This window comes from Gossypium arboreum, chromosome 5 (assembly GCF_025698485.1).
Source record: "Gossypium arboreum isolate Shixiya-1 chromosome 5, ASM2569848v2, whole genome shotgun sequence".
Classification (NCBI taxonomy): domain Eukaryota; kingdom Viridiplantae; phylum Streptophyta; class Magnoliopsida; order Malvales; family Malvaceae; genus Gossypium; species Gossypium arboreum.
The window spans coordinates 77380969-77403991 of NC_069074.1; the positions used below are offsets into that span (position 1 = coordinate 77380969).

General features: G+C 37.2%; 1 protein-coding gene across 1 annotated transcript; it reads left to right on the top strand.

Annotated features, from left to right (window-relative positions):
- The first annotated feature begins 222 nt into the window (after nucleotides 1-222).
- LOC108452290 (PTI1-like tyrosine-protein kinase 1) lies at nucleotides 223-3358 on the top strand. Its single transcript, XM_017750068.2, has 8 exons — nucleotides 223-273; nucleotides 687-849; nucleotides 1570-1823; nucleotides 1951-2077; nucleotides 2175-2448; nucleotides 2749-2881; nucleotides 2949-3035; nucleotides 3124-3358. The coding sequence occupies exons 1-8, from the start codon at nucleotides 241-243 to the stop codon at nucleotides 3253-3255; spliced, it is 1203 nt and encodes a 400-aa protein (XP_017605557.2). The 5' UTR covers nucleotides 223-240; the 3' UTR covers nucleotides 3256-3358.
- Nucleotides 3359-23023: the final 19665 nt, after the last annotated feature.

A 23023-nucleotide genomic window follows, 5' to 3' on the forward strand; every position in this document is an offset into this window, starting at 1 on the left:
TGTTTTTTACATGTTTATCCCACAAATTTTCTTTTATCTGTTTTTCACATGTTTATCTCACAAATTTTGGTTTATCAATTGTTTTACCTTCACTTTTTTTAATGTGTTTCATGTGTTTATCGGCTTATTATTTCCACTGAGAACAAAACTTGAGGGATAAATTTATTATTATTATTATTATTATTATTATTATTATTATTATTATTATTATTATTTGATTCATTGCACTGTGATCTTTGGATGGAAAACAAGTTTAATCAGGGTGGCTTGGTGGTAAGGTTTAATGGTTGCTCATGAGATTGAATTATTTATGATTAATTCATATATTTTTTTACCAGACATCGTAGCGGGTTGTATGCTAAATATGGAACTGTTGGTTTTCTTTTGGTACATATCTATCGTTATTTAATAAAAATGATGAAATTCATTTCACATTTTGTTCTTCCCAAACTTTTATCATTTTCTTTTGTAATGTTATAGTATTTAATTTCAGGGTTAGCTTGTTTTAATCATGTTTTCTTGTTTAGGGTCATTTCAATGGTTGGATGAATGTTAAATCTCTCTTAGATGTGTCATTTTAGGGATTCTTTTTTTTTTCTTTTTTAGCATAGGGATTTGTTTTCAAATGATGGTTTTACTTATGTGTACAGTGCGTTTAAGAATGAAAGTGGTGTGGAATTATGCAGGCACATATACCTCCTCCCCCTGGCTACTTTGTGCAACTAGAAAATCCCGACGGTCTGTTTTTGAAGAAAAGAACGAGGATGCGTCGGTGGCTTTGCTGTTCGTGTCAGGTCGAGGAGAATTACCAATCGCGTGAAAACGAGCATTTGAAATGTACTTCAGATGGTATATGTTTCTTTGACCTCAACTTCTTCTTCGTATTTCTGATTTACTGTTTGGAATCTCTTGTAAAGTGTGAATTGTATAGTTATCTAGAACATTTTAATAGTTTATATTTTTATATTTTTAATAATTTAAATTAAAATTTTATCATTTAGAGTTAAAGTACGAATTTGTCATTATTAATTTAAAATTTTATAAATTTTCTTGTAAATATAGATGTTAATATTCTTGTTAGACACTTTTATGGACATAAGTATAGAGATATGACCCTTCAAATACATATCCCTATCAGATAAATGACAATGACATCCGGGTTTGAGTAACATAGAACTTCACTCTTTTTTTTTTTTTAAAAAACGAAAAAGAAAAAAAGTAAACGTAGAGTTTACTTTAGTGAATGCAACTCAGGCATATTATATATTTGTTAGCATTGGTCATCTCCTAATTCTTTTACTTTTGCAAGTCTTAATACTAATTTCTATATATGTTAGGCAAGAAATAGGGGTTGATGTAGATTGAGTTGATTGTTTTATATATGGCTTTTACTTGATAATATACGAAGATTATTTTTAAGATGTTTGACATGTATTGTCTTATATTCCAATATGGCATTTTGAAATATGAATTTCTCTGTCAAAGGTTCTTTATAAAGATATTTTCTTATTACGGTTTAATTTGTTTTTCCTTGTTAGCATGGTTGTGTTATCTTTGCTATGCTTTCAGGACATCAAAAGAACTCAAAGGTGGTTTCTCCTATCAAACCCGAAGAGCGAAAATCGTCGTCACTTATTGAAGTGCCTGCATTATCATTGGAAGAACTGAAAGAAAAGACTGACAATTTCGGATCAAATGCTTTAATTGGGGAGGGTTCCTATGGAAGAGTTTATTATGCAAACTTGAATGATGGAAAAACTTTGGCTGTTAAAAAGCTTGATGTTTCCGCTGAGCCTGAGCCCAATGTAGAGTTTTTAACCCAGGTGCGTAAACAATTTGAAAGTTCTTATACACGTACATGTTCTTATTGGTAAGAAAATTCAGGTTGTTGTTATGTTGTGTTTCTCCTTGTTTTGTAACAATGCCACTCTAATAATTTTCATTGTTTAGGTTTCCATGGTTTCAAGATTGAAGCATGAAAATTTTGTCGAGTTGCAAGGTTACTGCATTGATGGAAATATCCGTCTGCTTGCATATGAGTTTGCAACAATGGGATCATTACATGACGTATTACATGGTTTGTGTGGCCATCATGTTATATATGAGTTCCTGATTTAGATTTGTCCTACAAATAGACTATTAGTTTGACTCATTTTGTTTTTTTGGAACTACAGGAAGGAAGGGAGTTCAAGGGGCGCAACCAGGTCCGGTGCTTGACTGGATGCAGCGGGTAAGGATTGCCATTGATGCGGCAAGGGGGTTGGAGTACTTGCATGAGATGGTTCAACCCTCTGTTATACACAGAGATGTAAGATCAAGTAATGTGCTTATCTTTGAAGAATTCAAAGCCAAGATTGCAGATTTTAACATCTCAAATCAGTCTCCGGACATGGCAGCTCGTCTTCATTCTACTCGAGTTTTGGGGACATTTGGCTATCATGCTCCAGAGTATGCATGCTTTCTAAGCTTCTCTATATCATGTTACCTGTCATTGGCTGTTTTAGTGTGTTCACTTGACTTCTTGTATATGTTAGGACGTTATGTTTAATGCATTGTCAGTGTTTCTATAATGAACTATTATGTTATTCGGACTCTAGGGTGAGTGTCGGATACAGTTATGCGTTCGATATGGGTATACTCTTTATTCTTTTTTCCTAAGTTTTTCCATACATTTAGATATTTATACTTATATACTTCTGTCCAAATATGAGTCGTATCAGACGTAACTGGTTTATTGCCATTTTCCAGGTATGCAATGACGGGACAGTTAACACAGAAGAGTGATGTTTATAGCTTTGGGGTTGTTCTTCTAGAGCTTCTAACTGGGAGGAAACCGGTTGACCACACAATGCCTCGTGGACAGCAGAGTCTTGTTACCTGGGTGAGGTTATTGTTCTGTTTTCAGTTGAGTAGGACAAAGTGTTAAACATTTAGTTTTGTGGATATAGGCTACTCCAAGACTGAGTGAAGATAAAGTTAAAGAATGTGTGGATCCAAACCTGAAGGGAGAGTATCCTCCTAAAGGAGTTGCCAAGGTATTTGCCGAGTCTGCGTAACTTTATACAAGTTAAATCTGGATTGGATTGGGTTCTTATTATATGTGTATATATATTGTGGATGTAGTTGGCGGCTGTAGCTGCATTGTGTGTACAGTACGAAGCTGAGTTCCGTCCCAACATGGGCATCGTTGTTAAGGCTCTCCAACCATTATTGAAGGCTCAAACACCAGCAGCATCCCCAACATCAGAGACTTGAAAATCAAAAAGCAGATAGACATTATTCCATTCTCTTCACTTTTTATCAGAAAATTTCTGAAACCTATGCACAGTTTGGTTTCATTTCATTTTCATTGCACATTTCATTATATCACAGAATATATAATTGGGTTATTTTATTTATTTATTTGTTAAAAATATTTCTTTTCTCTGCTGGATATAAATGTCAGTATTTAGTATTTGTTTGCTTTCTTTGGGTCAAATTTGACCTTAGTCTCTATACTAAAATCAAAATTGGGATTTAATCTTTGGATTTTTCGGGATTCATCTTAAAGTATGAGGCCAGGTACAAGTACAACCGTTTCGATTGACAATAATAAAGTCGAATTAAATATTATAAAATATTAGTCCAACATAACCTACTTATATTAAAATATTTTTAGATAGGAATCAAAATAAAATTTAAATAACGATTACACATAATTTACGCAAAATGGGATTCCATCTTGGACACTAAAACTCCGACATTAATTAGTGGAACTATTTAATTTAATTTGTTAATGGTATTAAAATTTCTAATAGCTATGAGGCTAACTTTAATTTAAATTATGAATTTGATGCATGTATTATCTTTAAATTTGGCACCTTTTTCTTTTTCTTTTTTTGTTAATAAAGCTTCAAACTTAATCTCGGTGTCCTTTTAGTTTGAGTCAATTTTATGAAAATTTTTTATTTAGGGTTAAAAAAATCTTTAAAATTGTGATTACTTTCTAAAGTTGAATTCTAACTCAAAATCTCTAAATAATTTAAGCCATAAATCATTCAGACTCTCTTGAAAGTAATGATTAAGAAACTACTAAGAATCAATTAAAGATATGTACTCGCAACAAGATTTCTTTTTTAAATTTAAATTTGATTTTTTTGTTTGTTTTTTAATTTGTTGTTATCTTTCTGTTACAGTTTGTTGTATAAATTCAACTTTTTTTTCATTCAATAAAATTGGTGTTTAGTGAAAAATATATAAAATTTTCTTGTTTCCTAAGAGTTTTTTTTTTACCAACAGTTTGGCATCAGAGCTTTTTGTTATATTAAGGGACCTGTGAAAAATGGAAGAGAAAAGTTTTACAATGGCATCGCCAGTCTTCAATAGAGAAAATGATAAAACTTGGATTGTTAGGATGGTTATTCATTGCAGGCTCTTGACATTTGGGAAGCAGTGGAGGATGATTATGTAATACCTCCACTTCCAGCAAATCCAACAGTAGAATAAATGAAGAATCATAAGTAGAAGAAAATAAGGAAGAGGAAGACCAAGTTGAAGGCGTGCTTATCTTTGTTGTTTCACAATCAATTCTCACCAAAATCATGAAATTCGAAACTACTACAAAAATCTAAAATTACCTTAAAGAAAAATATGAAGGGAATCAAAGGATTAAGAACATCCAAGTGATGAACTTGACTTAAGAATTTAAAATGTAGAGAATGAAAGAGTTTGAAGCAGTTAAAGACTATGTTGATCAATTGTAGACAATGCGAGACTTTTAGGTAAAGAATTATCTGATAAAAATATTGTTGAAAAGATATTGGTTACATTTCCTAAAAGATATGAAGCTACAATTTCTTCCTTGGAGAATTCTAAAGATTTTTCAAGTATTACCTTAGCAAAGCTAATTGTAACACCCTTAACCCGTATCCGTTATCAGAATAGAGTTACGAGGAATTACTGATCATTACACATTATTCATATGCATTCATGCATTTATAATCAAAATCCATTTATCTCAATCATATTGTCCCTTCTAAGGTCCTACGAGACCTAAAACAATGCTTAAAAGTGTTCGGGACTAAACTGATAACATATGCAAACTTTCGGAAACTTACAAAATTTTCTTTAATTTCAGAGTCACACACCCGTGTGAACAGGCCGTATGCCTCACACGGCCACCAAACACGCCCGTATCATTTGCCGTGTGAAAATAGGGCATACATATTGACTTGTACCACACGGTCGAGGACACGCCCGTGTGCTAGGCCGTGTGAAATCTAAGGGGGTTACACGGCCGACTACACGCCCATGTGCCAGTCGTGTGCCACACACGGCCAGTAGACACACCCGTGTGTCTAGGCCGTGTCAAAACTGTAGGGTATACTGACTTTAATTCGAATGGTACCCTTGGGGACACACGACCATGCTGCATGACCGTGTGTCACACACGGCTGAGACACATGCCCATGTCTCTGCCCGTGTGGAAAAAAATAGGCCATTTGTAAAGCCAATTTGCCACCCTTTTCTCATGCTCACAAAGTAACCAAATTGGTACTAATTCAACACATAAATAGGCAGCCAAGACATGCCAATTCATACACATATCATGACATCTATTCACTAACATTTCAACCACTCAATTCCATATTCAAACATACCAAATCATTATGCCAAAATCATCAAAACTTATCTAATTTCCAAATGCATTTACTCATTAACTTATCCTCTATTTCATGACACAAATTGCACCATATCTCCATCTTAAAATCAAACTACAATATGCAAATCTTCCAAGCATTAATACGTCATCAACTAATCAACCAAATAATCAACCACTTAGCCATACTAATAACCATGGCAAACATGCCAAAACACATAGTAACTTATAAACATCACATATATCACTTGCTAACATATAAATCAAGCCAACTCAAATGGCCATACTCCAACATATACAAGCCAAATCTCATGGCTAATATCACAACTCAAAACATACCAAAATGACACTAGCTTATACATGCCATATACCATATATACAAAGCTCCAAAAGTACTAACAAGATGATCAATAGTGTGATGACGTTTCCTGACAATCCCCGAGTCTGAGCTAGCTTCAATAATCTATAAAACATGGAAAGAACACACAAAGTAAGCTTTAAAAGCTTAGTAAGCCATATACATATAAAACTATGACATGAACATTTGCACTTCAATTAACATAGCTAATATCATTCAAATTCACAAACCTTTCCCACTGAACATATAATCGATGTCTTAATCAAGTTCATCAAATATTTCCCCTTTTCAATACTCGTATCAATTTCATACGTACCTGAGTCAGTTAGCTCATTCACATATTCTTTCTCGACTTGACTTTGCCCGTTGAACTGTTCGGAATCATTAAAGAAACTTGAAAATCACATAAACTCGTACAATGCCATATCCCAGATATGGTCTTACATGTTATCACATATCAATGCCACTATCCCAGACAGGGTCTTACACGAAATCGATTAACGATGCCAATGTCCTAGACATGATCTTACACGTAATCTCAATACAATGCCAATGTTCCAGACATGGTGTTACATGTAATCACATCTCGATAACTTAATGTCATGACATTCGTATCCTATACTATTCCTAAGGTTTGTACGGGACTTTCGAATATTGTAACTTCGTCGATTCATGCTCATATTTGCTCGTTCGACATTCATAGCATTTCAATGATAATAAAACATATATAATTCAATTCAAAGACATTTATTTGCATATGAACTTACCTCGTAGTCGTAATAAAGGGCTGGATCTAAATCTCATTTCTTTCATTCTTGATCTATATACATTCAAAATTAACTCTTTTATTCATCAACACATTCAATTTAGTCCACAAACACATATTTGGGCATTTTTTCACTTTAGCCTTAAACTTTCACATTTCTTACAATTTAGTCCTTATTTCATAAATACACAAAATTGCATAATTTCTTTCAAATACATGCTATCTAAATTTCTATAGGCTCTATAACAGCCCATTTTTTCATTTAGTTCATACTTTTAACCACAACATTTCACATTTTCTCAATTAAATCTTTAATTGACATTTTTGCCCAATATCACTTTATAAAACATATATATCAAACACCAAGCTTTCATATTTCATCGTCAAACATTCAAAAACACATGAATTCATCAATGGAAACTTTCAAAACCATCAACAATTTTAGGAATTAGGGTACGGGCTAGCTAGTACTGAAAGTAACGATCACAAAAACATAAAAATCATCAAAAACGGATCAAAACCATACCTTAATTGCTTGAATATATAAGGCCGAATGAAGAACCTAGAATGACTTCTTATTCTTTCTTATTTTTGGTTATGGATCATGAAATAGAAATGATAATGCTTTTGTTTTGTTTATTAATTACATTAATACATAGTTAGCCATTTTAACCTTTGTTCAAAACATTATAATTCATATAATTCAAGGCCATTTATGTCCATCTCCACTAACCATGGTCTAATTACAACATAAGGACATTTCATTTAATAAGCCATAGCAATTAAACACTTTTAACTTATAGCATGCTACTTTTGCATTTTACATGATTAAGCCATTTTTCTTAAGTTGAGCTATTAAAAGATAAAACTAGCTCACAAACTTTTCACACATATATATGCATATGCTGTAAATATCAAAAATAATATTAAAATAATTTTACAACCTCAGATTTGTGGTTCCGAAACATTATTCCGATTTAGCTAAAATCGGGCTGTTACACTACTGACTGCTTTGCAAGCTTCAGAACAAAGTAGACTCATGAGACAATAAAATTCTATAGGAGCCTTTCAAGCTAGCATACAAACAAATGGAAACAGAAATAACAAAAAGAACATTAAAAATCCTAGCAATAATAATAACCAAAGAAATGGATCTTATCTACCTTGTCCTCGTTGCAAAAAACAAATCATCCTTTGCAAAAATGTTGGTAGAGATTGTGACATCCCTAAATTGACCCTAGTCGGAAAGTGGTTTCGGGACCACTAAACCGAGTCATAATAATAATTAACCATCATAATTGATGCTCATTATATGTATATATATGCATGTGTGAAAATTTCATGTTTGGATTTTGTTAATTGTAAGTGAATTTTTATCAAATAGGACTTATGTGAGAAAATTTAGAAATGTGCTAGGCAAATGTAAGGTGGCCTATTAATACATGTGGGAAAGTGTTGTCCTTGCATGTCAAATTAGCCAAAATGAAGCATGATGGCGGCCATGCTATGGGTGGAAACATGTCTCCAACATGTTAGACTAGTGATGCATGTAGGAAACAATAAAATAAGAAAGTTAGCATTAAAGAAATGGAAAAAGAAAATGATGATAACAAAAAAAAAAGAGTGTGGATGCTTTCCCCCTTGCCGTACATGAGAGAAACAAAAGCAAAGAAAGAAAGAAAAAAAGGGTGTTCATTCTCTCATTTTCTCCTTGCTTGGCGAATATACTAAGAAGAAAGGGGGAAAAAGCTTGAGAAAATCAGCCATGGGAGCTTACTAGACTAAGGTGTTTTGATACAAGAAGGTATGTTTTATGCCACTCTTGAAAATGCATGTATGATTTGGAGGATTGGTTCAAAATTTTCCTTGAATCCCAAATCGAAACTAAGTTGTTAGGTGAGTTATAATTCGGCCATGCTATAGAATTTATGTTGCAACATGATTAATGCTTAATGAGATGTATAATAGTACTTGTGAATGAGCTTGAGAGTATTTAAACAATTAGACATGAAAAGGGTGGTAATGAGGCTGAAAAATTGTTGGATGGTTATTTGGGTAAGGAATGAAGCATTCGGCCATATGGGGTACAAATGGGCATAGGTGTTAAATACCTTGTATTGGAAACTTTGATAAATAAGTAGCAATAAATTAAGATGAGATTGAGTAAATTTTCAGCTTAGTTGTGTTAAGTATTCGGCAATAACCATAATAATGCATGTGAATGCCGTATGTTTGTGTTTGATGGAGAGGTAAATTGTTTGATTTAGCTCAAGAGCAAAGGGGAACTAGATTGGACAAAGGAAAGGAGAAAGCAAACGAGTAGCCGATTTGGAACCGTTCTACCCCAAACAAGGTAAGTCATTAAGCACGTATTTGATATTGCTTAAATGATTGTAAAATTTATGCAATTGTGTTTAATGGGATGATATATATATATATGAATGAAAATGTATGTGTATGGAGTGATGACATTTGTTGAATGTAAAAGAAATAGTGAAATGTGTAGAAAGTTTGCTTTCGGCACTAAGTGTCGGGGGCAATATGTGTGTACGGTGACTAGATTGGCACTAAGTGTGCGTGCTGGAAATATATGGCACTAAGTGTGCAAGCTGGAAAAATACTGACCTTTGGGTGTGCGAGCTCGGAGGGTATGGCACTGTGTGTGCGGGCTTAAATTACGTGGCACTAAGTGTGCGAATCGAGTAGTAAGCACTGTGTGTGCGTACTTTAAATATATGGAGGGTGTGTCTCCATTGAATTGAGTATGGACAGCGGATCGGGTAAGTACCTCGAGCTCATGACGAATAGAGAATACGTTCATGCTTGGGGTTGAAATTGGTAAGCCTTAAATCTATGTGATGATTGAAATTGTATGGTTGTGCTGGAAAATGAGTTAATGTGTAAAAATGCTTGATTATCTTGTTGTGTAGAATATGAAATGTGGATGTATGAATTGGTGCGAGATTGGACCGAAAGGTCCGAGGTATTATGGTATAGATTCGATATGGACGAGTACCTAGCCTCATTTGTTGTACATGTAGTAGTAACTTTATCGATGGATTGACGAATGCTTATGACTTACTGAGTTGTAAACTCACTCGGTGTTTTCTTGTCACCCATTTTAGGTCTCTTGGACTCGTATTGTTGCGTGCTCGGAACCGTCGTTGAAGTCATCACACCGGCTGAAATCTTGTGGTATTGTTTTTGTTGTTGAAGAACATTTGGCATGTATAGGCTATTATATTTTGTCGAATTGTGGGTTGTAAACTTTAAGCCATGTGAAAATGGCCTATGTGGTCGTCGAGTGGGATGCTAGAACCTATAGCCACGAGTCTTAGAAACTCAAATTTTGATAAGGTGGCCATAATTTGTGTCATGCATGATGGATGATTAAGGCCAAGGAAAAATTCATGAAATTGGCATAGTCTACTGCAGTAACTGTTGCGGACAGCAGCAGTGAGATGAGATTGAAAAATCACTAAAAATAGTAGAAGTAGAATTAAATAGTGAGTAAATTATGGAACTGAACCTTGATGAATCTATTTTTATATGGACGAAACGAAACGACTATATGAGCAGTATACTGAGAAATATTAAGGTTCTCGTGAGACAGGGCAAGAACGGTTTCTGGGTCCCCTGTCGCGACTTTGAAAATTTACCATAAATTATCCAGAAAGAATTAGGAGTCATGCCTTATATGTACAGATTCCATTTTGAGTCTAGTTTCATTAGAAACAAACGGCACCAGTATTAAAGCCCTGTACAGAGAGATATTCAAGTTGTAACGGGCGGAGGTCAGAGCAGTCGATCCCTGTAACATGGGTGACTTTAACTAATAAACTGTACCAATTGGCCCAACTAAAATTCTAAAAATAAATCCATGGATGGGTATATGAGTCTAAATTCAGGGAAAATTTACAAAACCAGTTTCCGAGTTTTGAAACTCGAGATATGATTTTAAGGCGACGGTGACGCAGTTTTCCAGCCTGTCCAGAAATGCCAAATTGGTCGGTACTTTAAGAGGATTTGTCTCGTTAACCCCTCGTGTCCGACACCGGCGATGGTCTCGGGTTTGGGGTGTTACAATTTAATTGGTATCAGAGCTATGGTTTAGTCGATTCTAGGACTACCATAGCGCGTGTGAGTCTAGCTATACATGCCAAATTGTTAGTGCTTAAAAATGTGATGACTTCTGACGGTTGAAATTTTTGTTTTGATTAGTAAATGGAACCCGGGGTAGAGAGACCCTTGGCGGATGACGTTGAAAGTGTAGCGGCTGCTCCCGCGCTAGGGACACCGCCTGTTGAGCCTCAGTCATCCGCGAATAATCAAAATGAAGGGGCGAAACAAGCCTTCTTCACTATGATGAATGAGTGGGTCGCGCAATATGCCCGAACCAACCCGGCTGTCCAACCATTCCCGAATTTAAATACTCCACCCCAAGAGCCCGCAATGCCTCCAGTTACTGATCCTGTGAGGCTGAGTAAACCACCTGTGGACTTGATTAGGAAGCGAGGGGCCGAGGAGTTCAAGGCCATAGTTACTGATGATGCCGAAAAGGCCAATTCGCTCGATAACACCATTAGAGTGTTAGATGAACTGTCATGCACACCGATGAATGTCTTAAGTGTGCTATATCCTTGTTATGAGACTCGACTTACTATTGGTGGAGGACTTTAATTTCCATAGTCCCAAATGAACGAGTTACTTGGGATTTCTTCCAATCCGAATTTCGAAAGAAATACATTAGTCAACGGTTCATCGATCAGAAGCGTAAGGAATTCTTGGAACTCAAGCAAGGCCGGATGACCGTATCTGAATACGAACATGAGTTCGTAAGACTTAGTCGGTATGCTCGGGAGTGTGTGGCTGATGAGGTTGCGATGTGCAAAAGATTTGAAGAAGGATTGAATGAAGAGTTAAAGTTACTAGTGGGAATTTTGGAGATAAAGGAGTTCGTGACACTAGTCGAACGAGCCTGCAAGGCGGAAGAACTTGGGAAGGAGAAGAAGAAGGCTGAATTTGAAGCAAGAGATTACCGTAAAAGATCGACGAGTAAAGCTCCGTTCTCGGCTGTAAAGAGGTTTAGGGAGGACACCAGTAAGTCGAGGACGACTGCGGGAATTTCCATTAGAGCCCGACCATTGACGGAATCCCGAGCTACTTCAGTAGCTAGTGTGGGTAATAATCGTCAAGAGATACCTGAATGCCCCCAATGTGGAAGACGACACCTAGGTGAATGTTGGGGTAAGTCTGTTAATAGGGCCTGTTATGGATGCGGTTCGAAGGACCACTTCATTAGAGATTGCACGGAGCTAGATGAGAGGAATAAGACGCAAGGTGCAAGACCTAGTGGAACGACGGTGGAGGTAGGCCCCGAGAATCTCTGGAGGTAGGGGTGGTAATCGAGAGGAGCCTCTAATACGGCCGTCCGATCCGAGACCCGTGCTCTGCTAGAGCATATGCCATCCGCGCACGAGAGGAGGCATCCTCCCCGACGTTATCACCGGTACTTTTACTCTCTTTGATACTATTGTGATTGCATTGATTGACCCCGGCTCTACTCACTCATATGTATGTGAAACCTTAGCATCCAAAGAAGACTCTACCGTTGAGTCTCTGAGTTCGTAATTCAGTGTCAAACCCTTTGGGTCAATACGTGCTTGTTGATAAAGTGTGCAAGAGATGCCCCTAATAATTCAAGAATTACATTTTCGCCGATCGATGCTTCTACCATTTCATGAATTCGATGTTATTCTTGGTATGGATTGGTGACCGTACATGATGCAAAGGTGGATCGCAAAGGAAAACCATTGATTTGAGGAGTGCAAATAATGAGGTAGTCCGAGTCGAGTCTCTTGATTTAAAAGGAGCGCCAGGATAATATCTTCTATGACCGCTCGGAGGTATGTGAAAAGGGTGTGAAACATACCTTGCGTATGTGTTTGGAAGTAAAGAGACGGAAAGGAAACTCGAATCGGTACCAGTGGTTTGTGAGTATTCGGATGTTTTTCCGAGGAGTTACCGGATTGCCATGGTTCGAGAAGTGGAATTGACATCGGTTGTACCGGGTACTACGCCGATTTCAATAGCCCCGTATCGTATGGCATTAACGGAATTAAAGGAATTGAAGGTTCAATTGCAAGAATTGACGGATAGAGGTTTCGCTCGACCGAGTTTTTCTCCATGGGGCGCACCTGTATTGTTTGTGAAGAAGAAGGACGGAACCATGAGGTTGTGCATCGACTATCGTCAACTCAATAAAAGACTATCGTCAACTCAATAAAGTGACGATAAAGAATAAATATCCATTGCCACGAATTGACGATTTGTTTGATCAATTAAAGGGAGCCTCGGTGTTTTCAAAGATAGATTTGAGGTCGGGGTACTATCAGTTGAGGGTCCGAGAATCGGACATACCCAAAACCGCTTTTAGAACGAGGTACGGTCACTACGAATTCTTGGTGATGCCGTTTGGGCTCACTAATGCCCTACGGTGTTTATGGATTTAATGAATAGAATTTTCAGCCATACTTGGATCGGTTCAGTAGTTGTATTTATCGATGACATTTTGGTCTATTCGAGAGATGAAACCGAACATGCTGAACACCGAGGCTAGTGTTGCAAATCTTACGAGATAAGCGATTATACGCAAAGTTCAAGAAATGTGAATTTTGGTTGAAAGAGGTTAGCTTTTGGGGCACGTGGTGTCCGTGATCGGTGTCGGTGGACCCGAACAAAATTTTGGCCATAGTCGATTGGAAACCACCAAGGAATGTTACCGGTTAGGAGCTTTTGGGGCTTGCCGGTTATTACCGACGATTTGTAAAGGTTTCTCGACGATAGCCACGCCAATGACGGCTTACTCCAAAAGGATGTTAAGTTCGAATGGACGGAGAAATGTCGAAAAGTTTCGATCAACTGAAAGCTTATTTGATGAAGCCCCAATTCTAGTGCAACCCGAATCGGGCAAAGAGTTTGTCATTTATAGTGACGCATCCCTACTTGGGTTGGGTTGCGTATTGATGCAAGAAGGGCGAGTTGTGGCCTATGCGTCGAGACAATTAAAGCCACATGAGAAAAATTATCCAACCCATGATCTCGAATTGGTCGCCATCGTGTTCGCCTTTAAAGATATGGCGACATTACTTATTTGGTGAGAAGTGCCATGTGTATTCGGATCACAAAAGTCTCAAATATTTGATGACTCGAGAGACTTAAATCTGCGACAAAGACGATGGCTCGAGTTGTTAAAAGATTATGAACTCGTCATTGATTATCACCGGAAAGGCTAATGTGGTTGCGGATGCCTTAAGTCGAAATCACTTTGTTGCTTTACGACGATGAATGTACACTTGTCTATTCTACCCGACAATGTGTTAGTAGCCGAATTAAAGGCCAAACCATTATTGGCTCATCAAATTCGTGAAGCTCGAAAAGTTGATGAGGAGTTGCTTGCAAAACGGGCTGAGTGTGTTCTGAACAAGGAATCGAGTTTCAAATTGATGATGACGATTGTTTGAGGTTCGAAGTCGTCTGTGTGTTCCAAAGAATTGAACTTATTTCGATAATTCTAAATGAAGCCCATTGTAGTCGAATGTCAATCCACCCGGGTAGTACTAAAATGTACAATGACCAAACGCCAATTTTGGTGGCCCAAGATGAAACGAGACATTTCGAATTTGTTTCAAGGTGTCTGATATGTCAACAAGTGAAAGCGGAACATCAAGTGCCATCGGGATTACTTCAGCCGATCATGATACCCGAATGGAAATGGGATCGAGTAACAATGGACTTTGTGTCTGGGTTACCATTGAATCAGAATAAGAAAGACTCGGTTTGGGTCATTATTGATAGACTGACCAAGTCTGCTCATTTTATCCCTGTCCGCACTGATTTTACGCTCGATAAGTTGGCAGAATTATATGTCTCCCAAATTGTTCGATTGCATGGGGTACCTATTTCTATCGTGTCGGATAGAGACCCAAGATTTACCTCGCGATTTTGGAAGAAGTTGCAAGAAGCTTTGGGTACCAAGTTGCATTTCAGCACCGCCTTTCACCCCCAAACCGATGGTCAATCCGAATGGATAATTCAAATACTCGAGGATATGTTGAGATGTTGCATCCTTGAGTTTAGTGGTTCATGGGACGGTATTCGCCTTTGATTGAATTCGCTACAACAATAGCTTTCAATCAAGTATTAAGATGGCGCCTTACGAGGCTTTATACGATCGTAAATGCCGTACCCATTATTCGGACTGAACTTAGTGAAGGTAAATTCTTCGGGGTTGATTTGGTTAAGGATGCCGAGCAAAAGTTCGAGTAATTCGTGAAAGTTTGAAAGTCGCCGGATCGCCAAAAGTCGTATGCGATTTGAAAAGAAAAGATATTGAATATCGGGTTGGAGACAAGGTCTTTCTCAAAGTTTCACCTTGGAAGAAGGTGCTTAGATTTGGTCGTAAGGGCAAATTGAGTCCGAGGTTCATCGGGCCATATGAAGTATCCGAACGAATTAGGCCAGTCGCATATCGATTAATTTTGCCCCCTGAGCTCGAAAGGATTCACAACGTTTTCATGTCTCGATGCTTGACGATATAGGTCGATCCATCGCACGTAATTGCTCCATCTGAGATTGAGATTCACCTAATTTGAGCTATGAAGAGGAACCGATTCACATTATGAGGCGTGAAGTAAAAGAGTTGCACAATAGGAAAATCCCGTTAGTGAAGGTGTTGTGGCATAAACACGGAATGGAAGAAGCCACTTGGGAACTTGAGGACTCTATGAAAGAGTGATACCCGAGCCTATTTACCGGTAAGATTTTCGGGGACGAAAATTTCTTAAGTGGGGGAGAGTTGTGACATCCCTAAATTGACCCTAGTCGGAAAGTGGTTTCGGGACCACTAAACCGAGTCATAATAATAATTAACCATCATAATTGATGCTCATTATATGTATATATATGCATGTGTGAAAATTTCATGTTTGGATTTTGTTAATTGTAAGTGAATTTTTATCAAATAGGACTTATGTGAGAAAATTTAGAAATGTGCTAGGCAAATGTAAGGTGGCCTATTAATACATGTGGGAAAGTGTTGTCCTTGCATGTCAAATTAGCCAAAATGAAGCATGATGGCCGGCCATGCTATGGGTGGAAACATGTCTCCAACATGTTAGACTAGTGATGCATGTAGGAAACAATAAAATAAGAAAGTTAGCATTAAAGAAATGGAAAAAGAAAATGATGATAACAAAAAAAAAAGAGTGTGGATGCTTTCCCCTTGCCGTACATGAGAGAAACAAAAGCAAAGAAGAAAGAAAGAAAAAAAAAGGTGTTCATTCTCTCATTTTCTCCTTGCTTGGCGAATATACTAAGAAGAAAGGGGAAAAAGCTTGAGAAAATCAGCCATGGGAGCTTACTAGACTAAGGTGTTTTGATACAAGAAGGTATGTTTTATGCCACTCTTGAAAATGCATGTATGATTTGGAGGATTGGTTCAAAATTTTCCTTGAATCCCAAATCGAAACTAAGTTGTTAGGTGAGTTAAAATTCGGCCATGCTATAGAATTTATGTTGCAACATGATTAATGCTTAATGAGATGTATAATAGTACTTGTGAATGAGCTTGAGAGTATTTAAACAATTAGACATGAAAAGGGTGGTAATGAGGCTGAAAAATTGTTGGATGGTTATTTGGGTAAGGAATGAAGCATTCGCCATATGGGGTACAAATGGGCATAGGTGTTAAATACCTTGTATTGGAAACTTTGATAAATAAGTAGCAATAAATTAAGATGAGATTGAGTAAATTTTCAGCTTAGTTGTGTTAAGTATTCGGCAATAACCATAATAATGCATGTGAATGCCGTATGTTTGTGTTTGATGGAGAGGTAAATTGTTTGATTTAGCTCAAGAGCAAAGGGGAACTAGATTGGACAAAGGAAAGGAGAAAGCAAACGAGTAGCCGATTTGGAACCGTTCTACCCCAAACAAGGTAAGTCATTAAGCACGTATTTGATATTGCTTAAATGATTGTAAAATTTATGCAATTGTGTTTAATGGGATGATATATATATATATGAATGAAAATGTATGTGTATGGAGTGATGACATTTGTTGAATGTAAAAGAAATAGTGAAATGTGTAGAAAGTTTGCTTTCGGCACTAAGTGTCTTGGGCAATATGTGTGTACGGTGACGAGATCGGCACTAAGTGTGCGTGCTGGAAATATATGGCACTAAGTGTGCAAGCTGGAAAAATACGGCACTGGGTGTGCGAGCTCGGAGGGTATGGCACTGTGTGTGCGGGCTTAAATTACGTGGCACTAAGTGTGCGAAATCGAGTAGTAAGCACTGTGTGTGCGTACTTTAAATATATGGAGGGTGTGTCTCCATTGAATTGAGTATGGACAGCGGATCGGGTAAGTACCTCGAGCTCATGACGAATAGAGAATACGTTCATGCTTGGGGTTGAAATTGGTAAGCCTTAAATCTATGTGATGATTGAAATTGTATGGTTGTGCTGGAAAATGAGTTAATGTGTAAAAATGCTTCGATTATCTTGTTGTGTAGAATATGAAATGTGGATGTATGAATTGGTACGAGATTGGACCGAAAGGTCCGAGGTATTATGGTATAGATTCGATATGGACGAGTACCTAGCCTCATTTGTTGTACATGTAGTAGTAACTTTATCGGTGGATTGACGAATGCTTATGACTTACTGAGTTGTAAACTCACTCGGTGTTTTCTTGTCACCCATTTTAGGTCTCTTGGACTCGTATTGTTATGCGTGCTCGGAACCGTCGTTGAAGTCATCACACCGGCTGAAATCTTGTGGTATTGTTTTTGTTGTTGAAGAACATTTGGCATGTATAGGCTATTATATTTTGTCGAATTGTGGGTTGTAAACTTTAAGCCATGTGAAAATGGCCTATGTGGTCGCCGAGTGGGATGCTAGAACCTATAGCCACGAGTCTTAGAAACTCAAATTTTGATAAGGTGGCCATAATTTGTGTCATGCATGATGGATGATTAAGGCCAAGGAAAAATTCATGAAATTGGCATAGTCTACTGCAGTAACTGTTGCGGACAGCAGCAGTGAGATGAGATTGAAAATCACTAAAAATAGTAGAAGTAGAATTAAATAGTGAGTAAATTATGGAACTGAACCTTGATGAATCTATTTTTATATGGACGAAACGAAACGACTATATGAGCAGTATACTGAGAAATATTAAGGTTCTCGTGAGACAGGGCAAGAACGGTTTCTGGGTCCCCTGTCGCGACTTTGAAAATTTACCATAAATTATCCAGAAAGAATTAGGAGTCATGCCTTATATGTACAGATTCCATTTTGAGTCTAGTTTCATTAGAAACAAACGGCACCAGTATTAAAGCCCTGTACAGAGAGATATTCAAGTTGTAACGGGCGGAGGTCAGAGCAGTCGATCCCTGTAACATGGGTGACTTTAACTAATAAACTGTACCAATTGGCCCAACCAAAAATTCTAAAAATAAATCCATGGATGGGTATATGAGTCTAAATTCAGGGAAAATTTACAAAACCAGTTTCCGAGTTTTGAAACTCGAGATATGATTTTTAAGGCGACGGTGATGCAGTTTTCCAGCCTGTCCAGAAATGCCAAATTGGTCGGTACTTTAAGAGGATTTGTCTCGTTAACCCCTCGTGTCCGACACCGGCGATGGTCTCGGGTTTGGGGTGTTACAGAGATCATATGTGAAATGAAACAAATTTGATAGGTGAGGACATGTGGAAATTATTTTTAGAACTCAACAGCAACAAGAGGAAACTACAACAGTGGCTGAGAAATACCAAGATGAGCAATTATTTATTGCAACACGTTTTGCCAATAGAAGAACTTCTGAGATTTGGCTGGTGGATAGTGGTTGTACAAACCACATGACAAATTATCAAGATATTTTCAATGAATTTGATAAAACAATTATCTCCAAAGTTAGAATTGGAAATGGTTAGTATATTCTAGTATAAGGCAAAAAAAATAACCATAAAAAACGAAACAAGTTTAAAGCTCGTTTCTATTATTTTATTTGTGCCTAACATTTATCAAAATTTGTGAAGTGTTGGAAAATTGATAGAAAAGGGGTTCAAAGTCTCACTTGAAAACATATATTGCTTGATTAGAGATGTAACAGCTTGTTTTTAGTCAAATCAAAATAGTGGTTTTGGGACCACAAATTTGAATTCAAAATATTTATTTTATTATTATTTTAGTTTTTACAACATGATTGAGTGATTGTGTGAAAATTTCGTTAAGAAATTTTATTGTTTGGATGGTCAATTTGATTAAAAGGACCAAATCGCGTAAAGAGTAAAACTTGAGTTCTAATAGCTAAAAGTGTCTAATAGCTATAGAACCTTAAATTTAAGGTCCTTATTTTGTAATAATACCATTTTAATTGTGATTGGACAAAGGTGGACATGCATTATATGGTTTTAATGAATTATAACTAAGGTTAAAATAGTAATTTATAAAATAAGTTAAGTAAAATAATTAGAACACAAAGTTATCATCTTCCTTAGTTGCTTTGCCCACCGAAAATAAGAAGAAGAAACCCCATTGTTATACTTTGAAGCATTCGGTCGTAGTACCTAGTGCATGTAAGTTAATTTTGACCTAGTTTTTAATGATTTCTATGTTTTTGTGATCGTTGCAGTTTAGTCTGGTTAGCCCAGGGACTAATTTGCAAAAATTTTAAAGATTTTAGATGTTTCCATTGATGAATAAGCATGTGTTTTGAAGTTTCATGATAGTTTATGAATGCTTGTTGATAGATATACAAGTTTTGTTAAGAGATTTTAGTGAAAATGCAAATTAGGGGCTAAATTGTGGAATGTGTAAATTTAGTGGTTAAAATGTAAAATAAATGAAAAATATGGGCTGTTAGGGACTAATTGGTAAATCGGCTAGCATGGGTTGGTATTGAATTTCATTAATTTGAGATTTTGTGGAATAAGGACTAAATTGTAAAAGTGATGAAATATTAGGGGCAAATGTGTAATGTGCTTAAATGTGTGTTTTAGATTAAGTTGAATAGAGAGATGATTAAATAAGTTAATTTTGAATATATTTAGATCAAGAAACATGGAATTCGGATCTAGATCAGGGGAAAACTAAAGTACTCGATTAATCGACCAATTTCATCGTTTTCGAACCCGAGGTAAGTTCGTATGTGATAAATTTCATTATAAATGTATTTTAAATGCTTTGTTACTGTATAAGTTGTGAATACAAGACTTCAAATAAGTTCAACATTGACTCGATAGAAGTTCGGCATTCGAAATCCCAGTTGAACCTTAGGAATAGTTTAGGGGATACTAGTGACATGTCATTAGGGGATTCATTGAGTTGGCTTTGGGCCATGATATAGCACTTCGGGTGTGAGTTATACCGATTTGGCTTCAGCCAAAGACACGGGCGTGTGTCTCAACTGTGTGTGACACACGGTTAAGTACACGATCGTGTGTCCCTTGGTGTTGAATTTGAAATCAAGTCAGTATACTGCACACTGCCTCACACACGGGCATGTGACTTGGTCGTGTGGCATAAGTCAGTATACCCTACAGCTTTGGTACGGCTTAGTACACGGCTTAGCACACGGGCGTTTATAGCCAATTTTAGGGTACACAGGCGTGTGTGTTGGCCGTGTAACCCAAGTCAAAAAGTTACACAGGGTCAAACACGAGTTGGGACACGGCCATGTACTCTCATTTCAAATGTCCACATGGCCTGTGACACAGGCGTGTCTGTGGCCTTGTGAGACACACAGCCTGGCCACATGGACGTGTGTCCCCTATTTTGAGAAAAAATTTATAAGTGTTCCAAATGTTTCCAAAGTTATCGGTTTGGTCTCGAACCACTCTCAATGTATGTTTAGGGCCTCATAAGCTCGTATTAGGGACAAATTGATTGAGATTGAATGATGAATGCTTGAATTGTGGAAATGCATGCTAAGTAGTGGTTTAGTTGTTTTATAAGTTCGTTAACGCTCTGTAACCCTATTCTGGCGTTGAATATGGGTAAGGGGTGTTACATTTATTGGTATCAGAACTACAATTTAGTCAATTTTAGGACTAACATAAAGTATGTGATAGTCTAGCTATACAAGCCATTTATAAACTATGATAGTATGATGACTCCTGACATTTTAAAATGTGTGTTCATATGGTAAATGGATCCCAATCGAGCTATAGTTGATGAGGCTGAAAGTAATGCGCCAAGTCCTGCTCAAGGGACAGCGCCGTCTGATTCTAGACCTGTGTTAAGTATTCACGAAGGAAAGGCTAAAGAAGCCTTTTTCCAAATGATGAATGATTGGTTCACACAATATGTCCGAACAAACTCGGCTGCTTAACAACCACCACACCCTCCTGTTCCCCAACCTGTTCCCGTAGCTCCTCAAGGTTTGGAACCTCTACGATTGAATAAGGCACTTGTTGATAGAATTAGAAAGTATAGGGCAGAAGATTTTAGAGCTACTGTAGACGATGATCCTGAGAGAGCTGAGTTTTGGCTTGAAAATATGATTAGAGTGTTTGATAAGCTTTCTTGTGCACCGGCTGAGTGTTTGAAATGTGTTATATCACTTCTAAGGGACACCGCATACCAGTGATGGAATGCTCTAGTATCAATGGTACCTAGAGGATGGGTCACCTGGGAGTTCTTTCAGACCGAGCTCCAGAAGAAATACATAACTCAATGGTTTTTGGATCAAAAGCACAAAGGGTTTTTTGAATTAAAACAGGGTCATATGACCGTAACTAAGTACGAGAGAGAATTTGTGCGGTTCAGTAAATATGCTCGAGAGTTTGTTTCTACCGAAGAGATCATATGCAAGCGGTTTGTTGATGGGCTGAACGAAGACATTAAACTTCTGGTCAGAATTTTAGATTTGAAAGAATTTACTGTATTAGTTGACCGAGCTTGTAAAGCCGAAAACTTTAGTCAAGAAAAGAGGAAAGCTGATTCAGAGGCTAGAGATTCGAGGAAAAGACCGATGAATAAATCTTATCATTATTCATCAAAGAAATCCCAAGATTGTATAGTTAATCAAATGCATCAGTGGGATACCAGAATAGAGATTGTGGAAATCAACATGTAAGTTCTACAGCTCAAGAAACTTCTGTCTCGAGCGTTGGCAGTGTGAGAAATAATAAACCCGAGTGTCAAAAGTGTGGTAGACGACATTTTAGAGAGTGCTGAAATAAGAGTAATAAAAATTGTTTCAAATGTGGATCGCCAGATCACTTTATTAGAGATTGCCTAGAGTTGTCTAAGAAAGATAAATTTCAGAATGTAAGACAGAGCAACACGACTGCGAGAGGGAGACCATCGAGGAATGTTGGAAATGTGTCTAGTGGAAAAGGAGCGACAAAGAACTCAACTATGAGATCTGAGGCCAGAACACCTGCTAGAGCCTACGCTATTCGCGCTTGCGAAGAGGCATCGTCCCCTGATGTTGTTACCGGTACATTCTCTCATTATGACACTAATATGATTGCATTGATTGATCCTGGATCGACTCATTCGTATATCTATATGAATTTAGTGTTTAGGAAGACTTTGCCTATTGAGACTACTGAATTTCTGATTAAAGTATCGAACCCCTTAGGCAAGTATGTTCTAGTTGATAAGGTATGCAAGAACTGTCCTTTAATGACTCAGGGTTACTGTTTTCTGGATGACTTGATGTTTTTTCCATTTGATGAGTTTGATGTGATTTTGGGAATGGATTGGTTGACTCTGCATGATACTGTTGTGAATTGTAGACGAAAAATCATTGAATTAAAATGTCAGAACAGTGAAATTCTTTGAATGGAATCAGATGAGTCGAGTGGATTGCCTACTGTGATTTTTTCTATGTCAACTCAGAGATATGTGAGAAAAGGTTGTGAAGCTTATCTTGCTTATATACTAGATACAAAAGTGTCTGAATCGAAGATTGAATCAGTGCCAGTAGTTTGCGATTATCCGAATGTATTTCCAAAAGAGTTGCCTGGAGTGCCACTAATCAGGGAGGTTGAGTTTGCTATTGAAATGGTACTGGCAACATCGCCAATATCTATAGCTCTTTACAGAATAGCTTCGACAGAATTAAAAGAGTTAAAATCTCAGTTGCAAGAGTTAACAGAAAAAGGTTTTGCACGACCAAGTTTTTCGAACAATGGTGCACTAGTTTTGTTCATAAAGAAGAAAGACGGGTCAATGAGAATGTGT

Coding starts and splice junctions, on each gene's coding strand:
- LOC108452290 (XM_017750068.2), top strand. CDS start 241: ATGGAAAACAAGTTTAATCAGGGTGGCTTGGTG. Junction 274..686: donor TTAATCAGGGTGGCTTGGTG/GTAAGGTTTAAT, acceptor GGAATTATGCAG/GCACATATACCTCCTCCCCC. Junction 850..1,569: donor TTTGAAATGTACTTCAGATG/GTATATGTTTCT, acceptor CTATGCTTTCAG/GACATCAAAAGAACTCAAAG.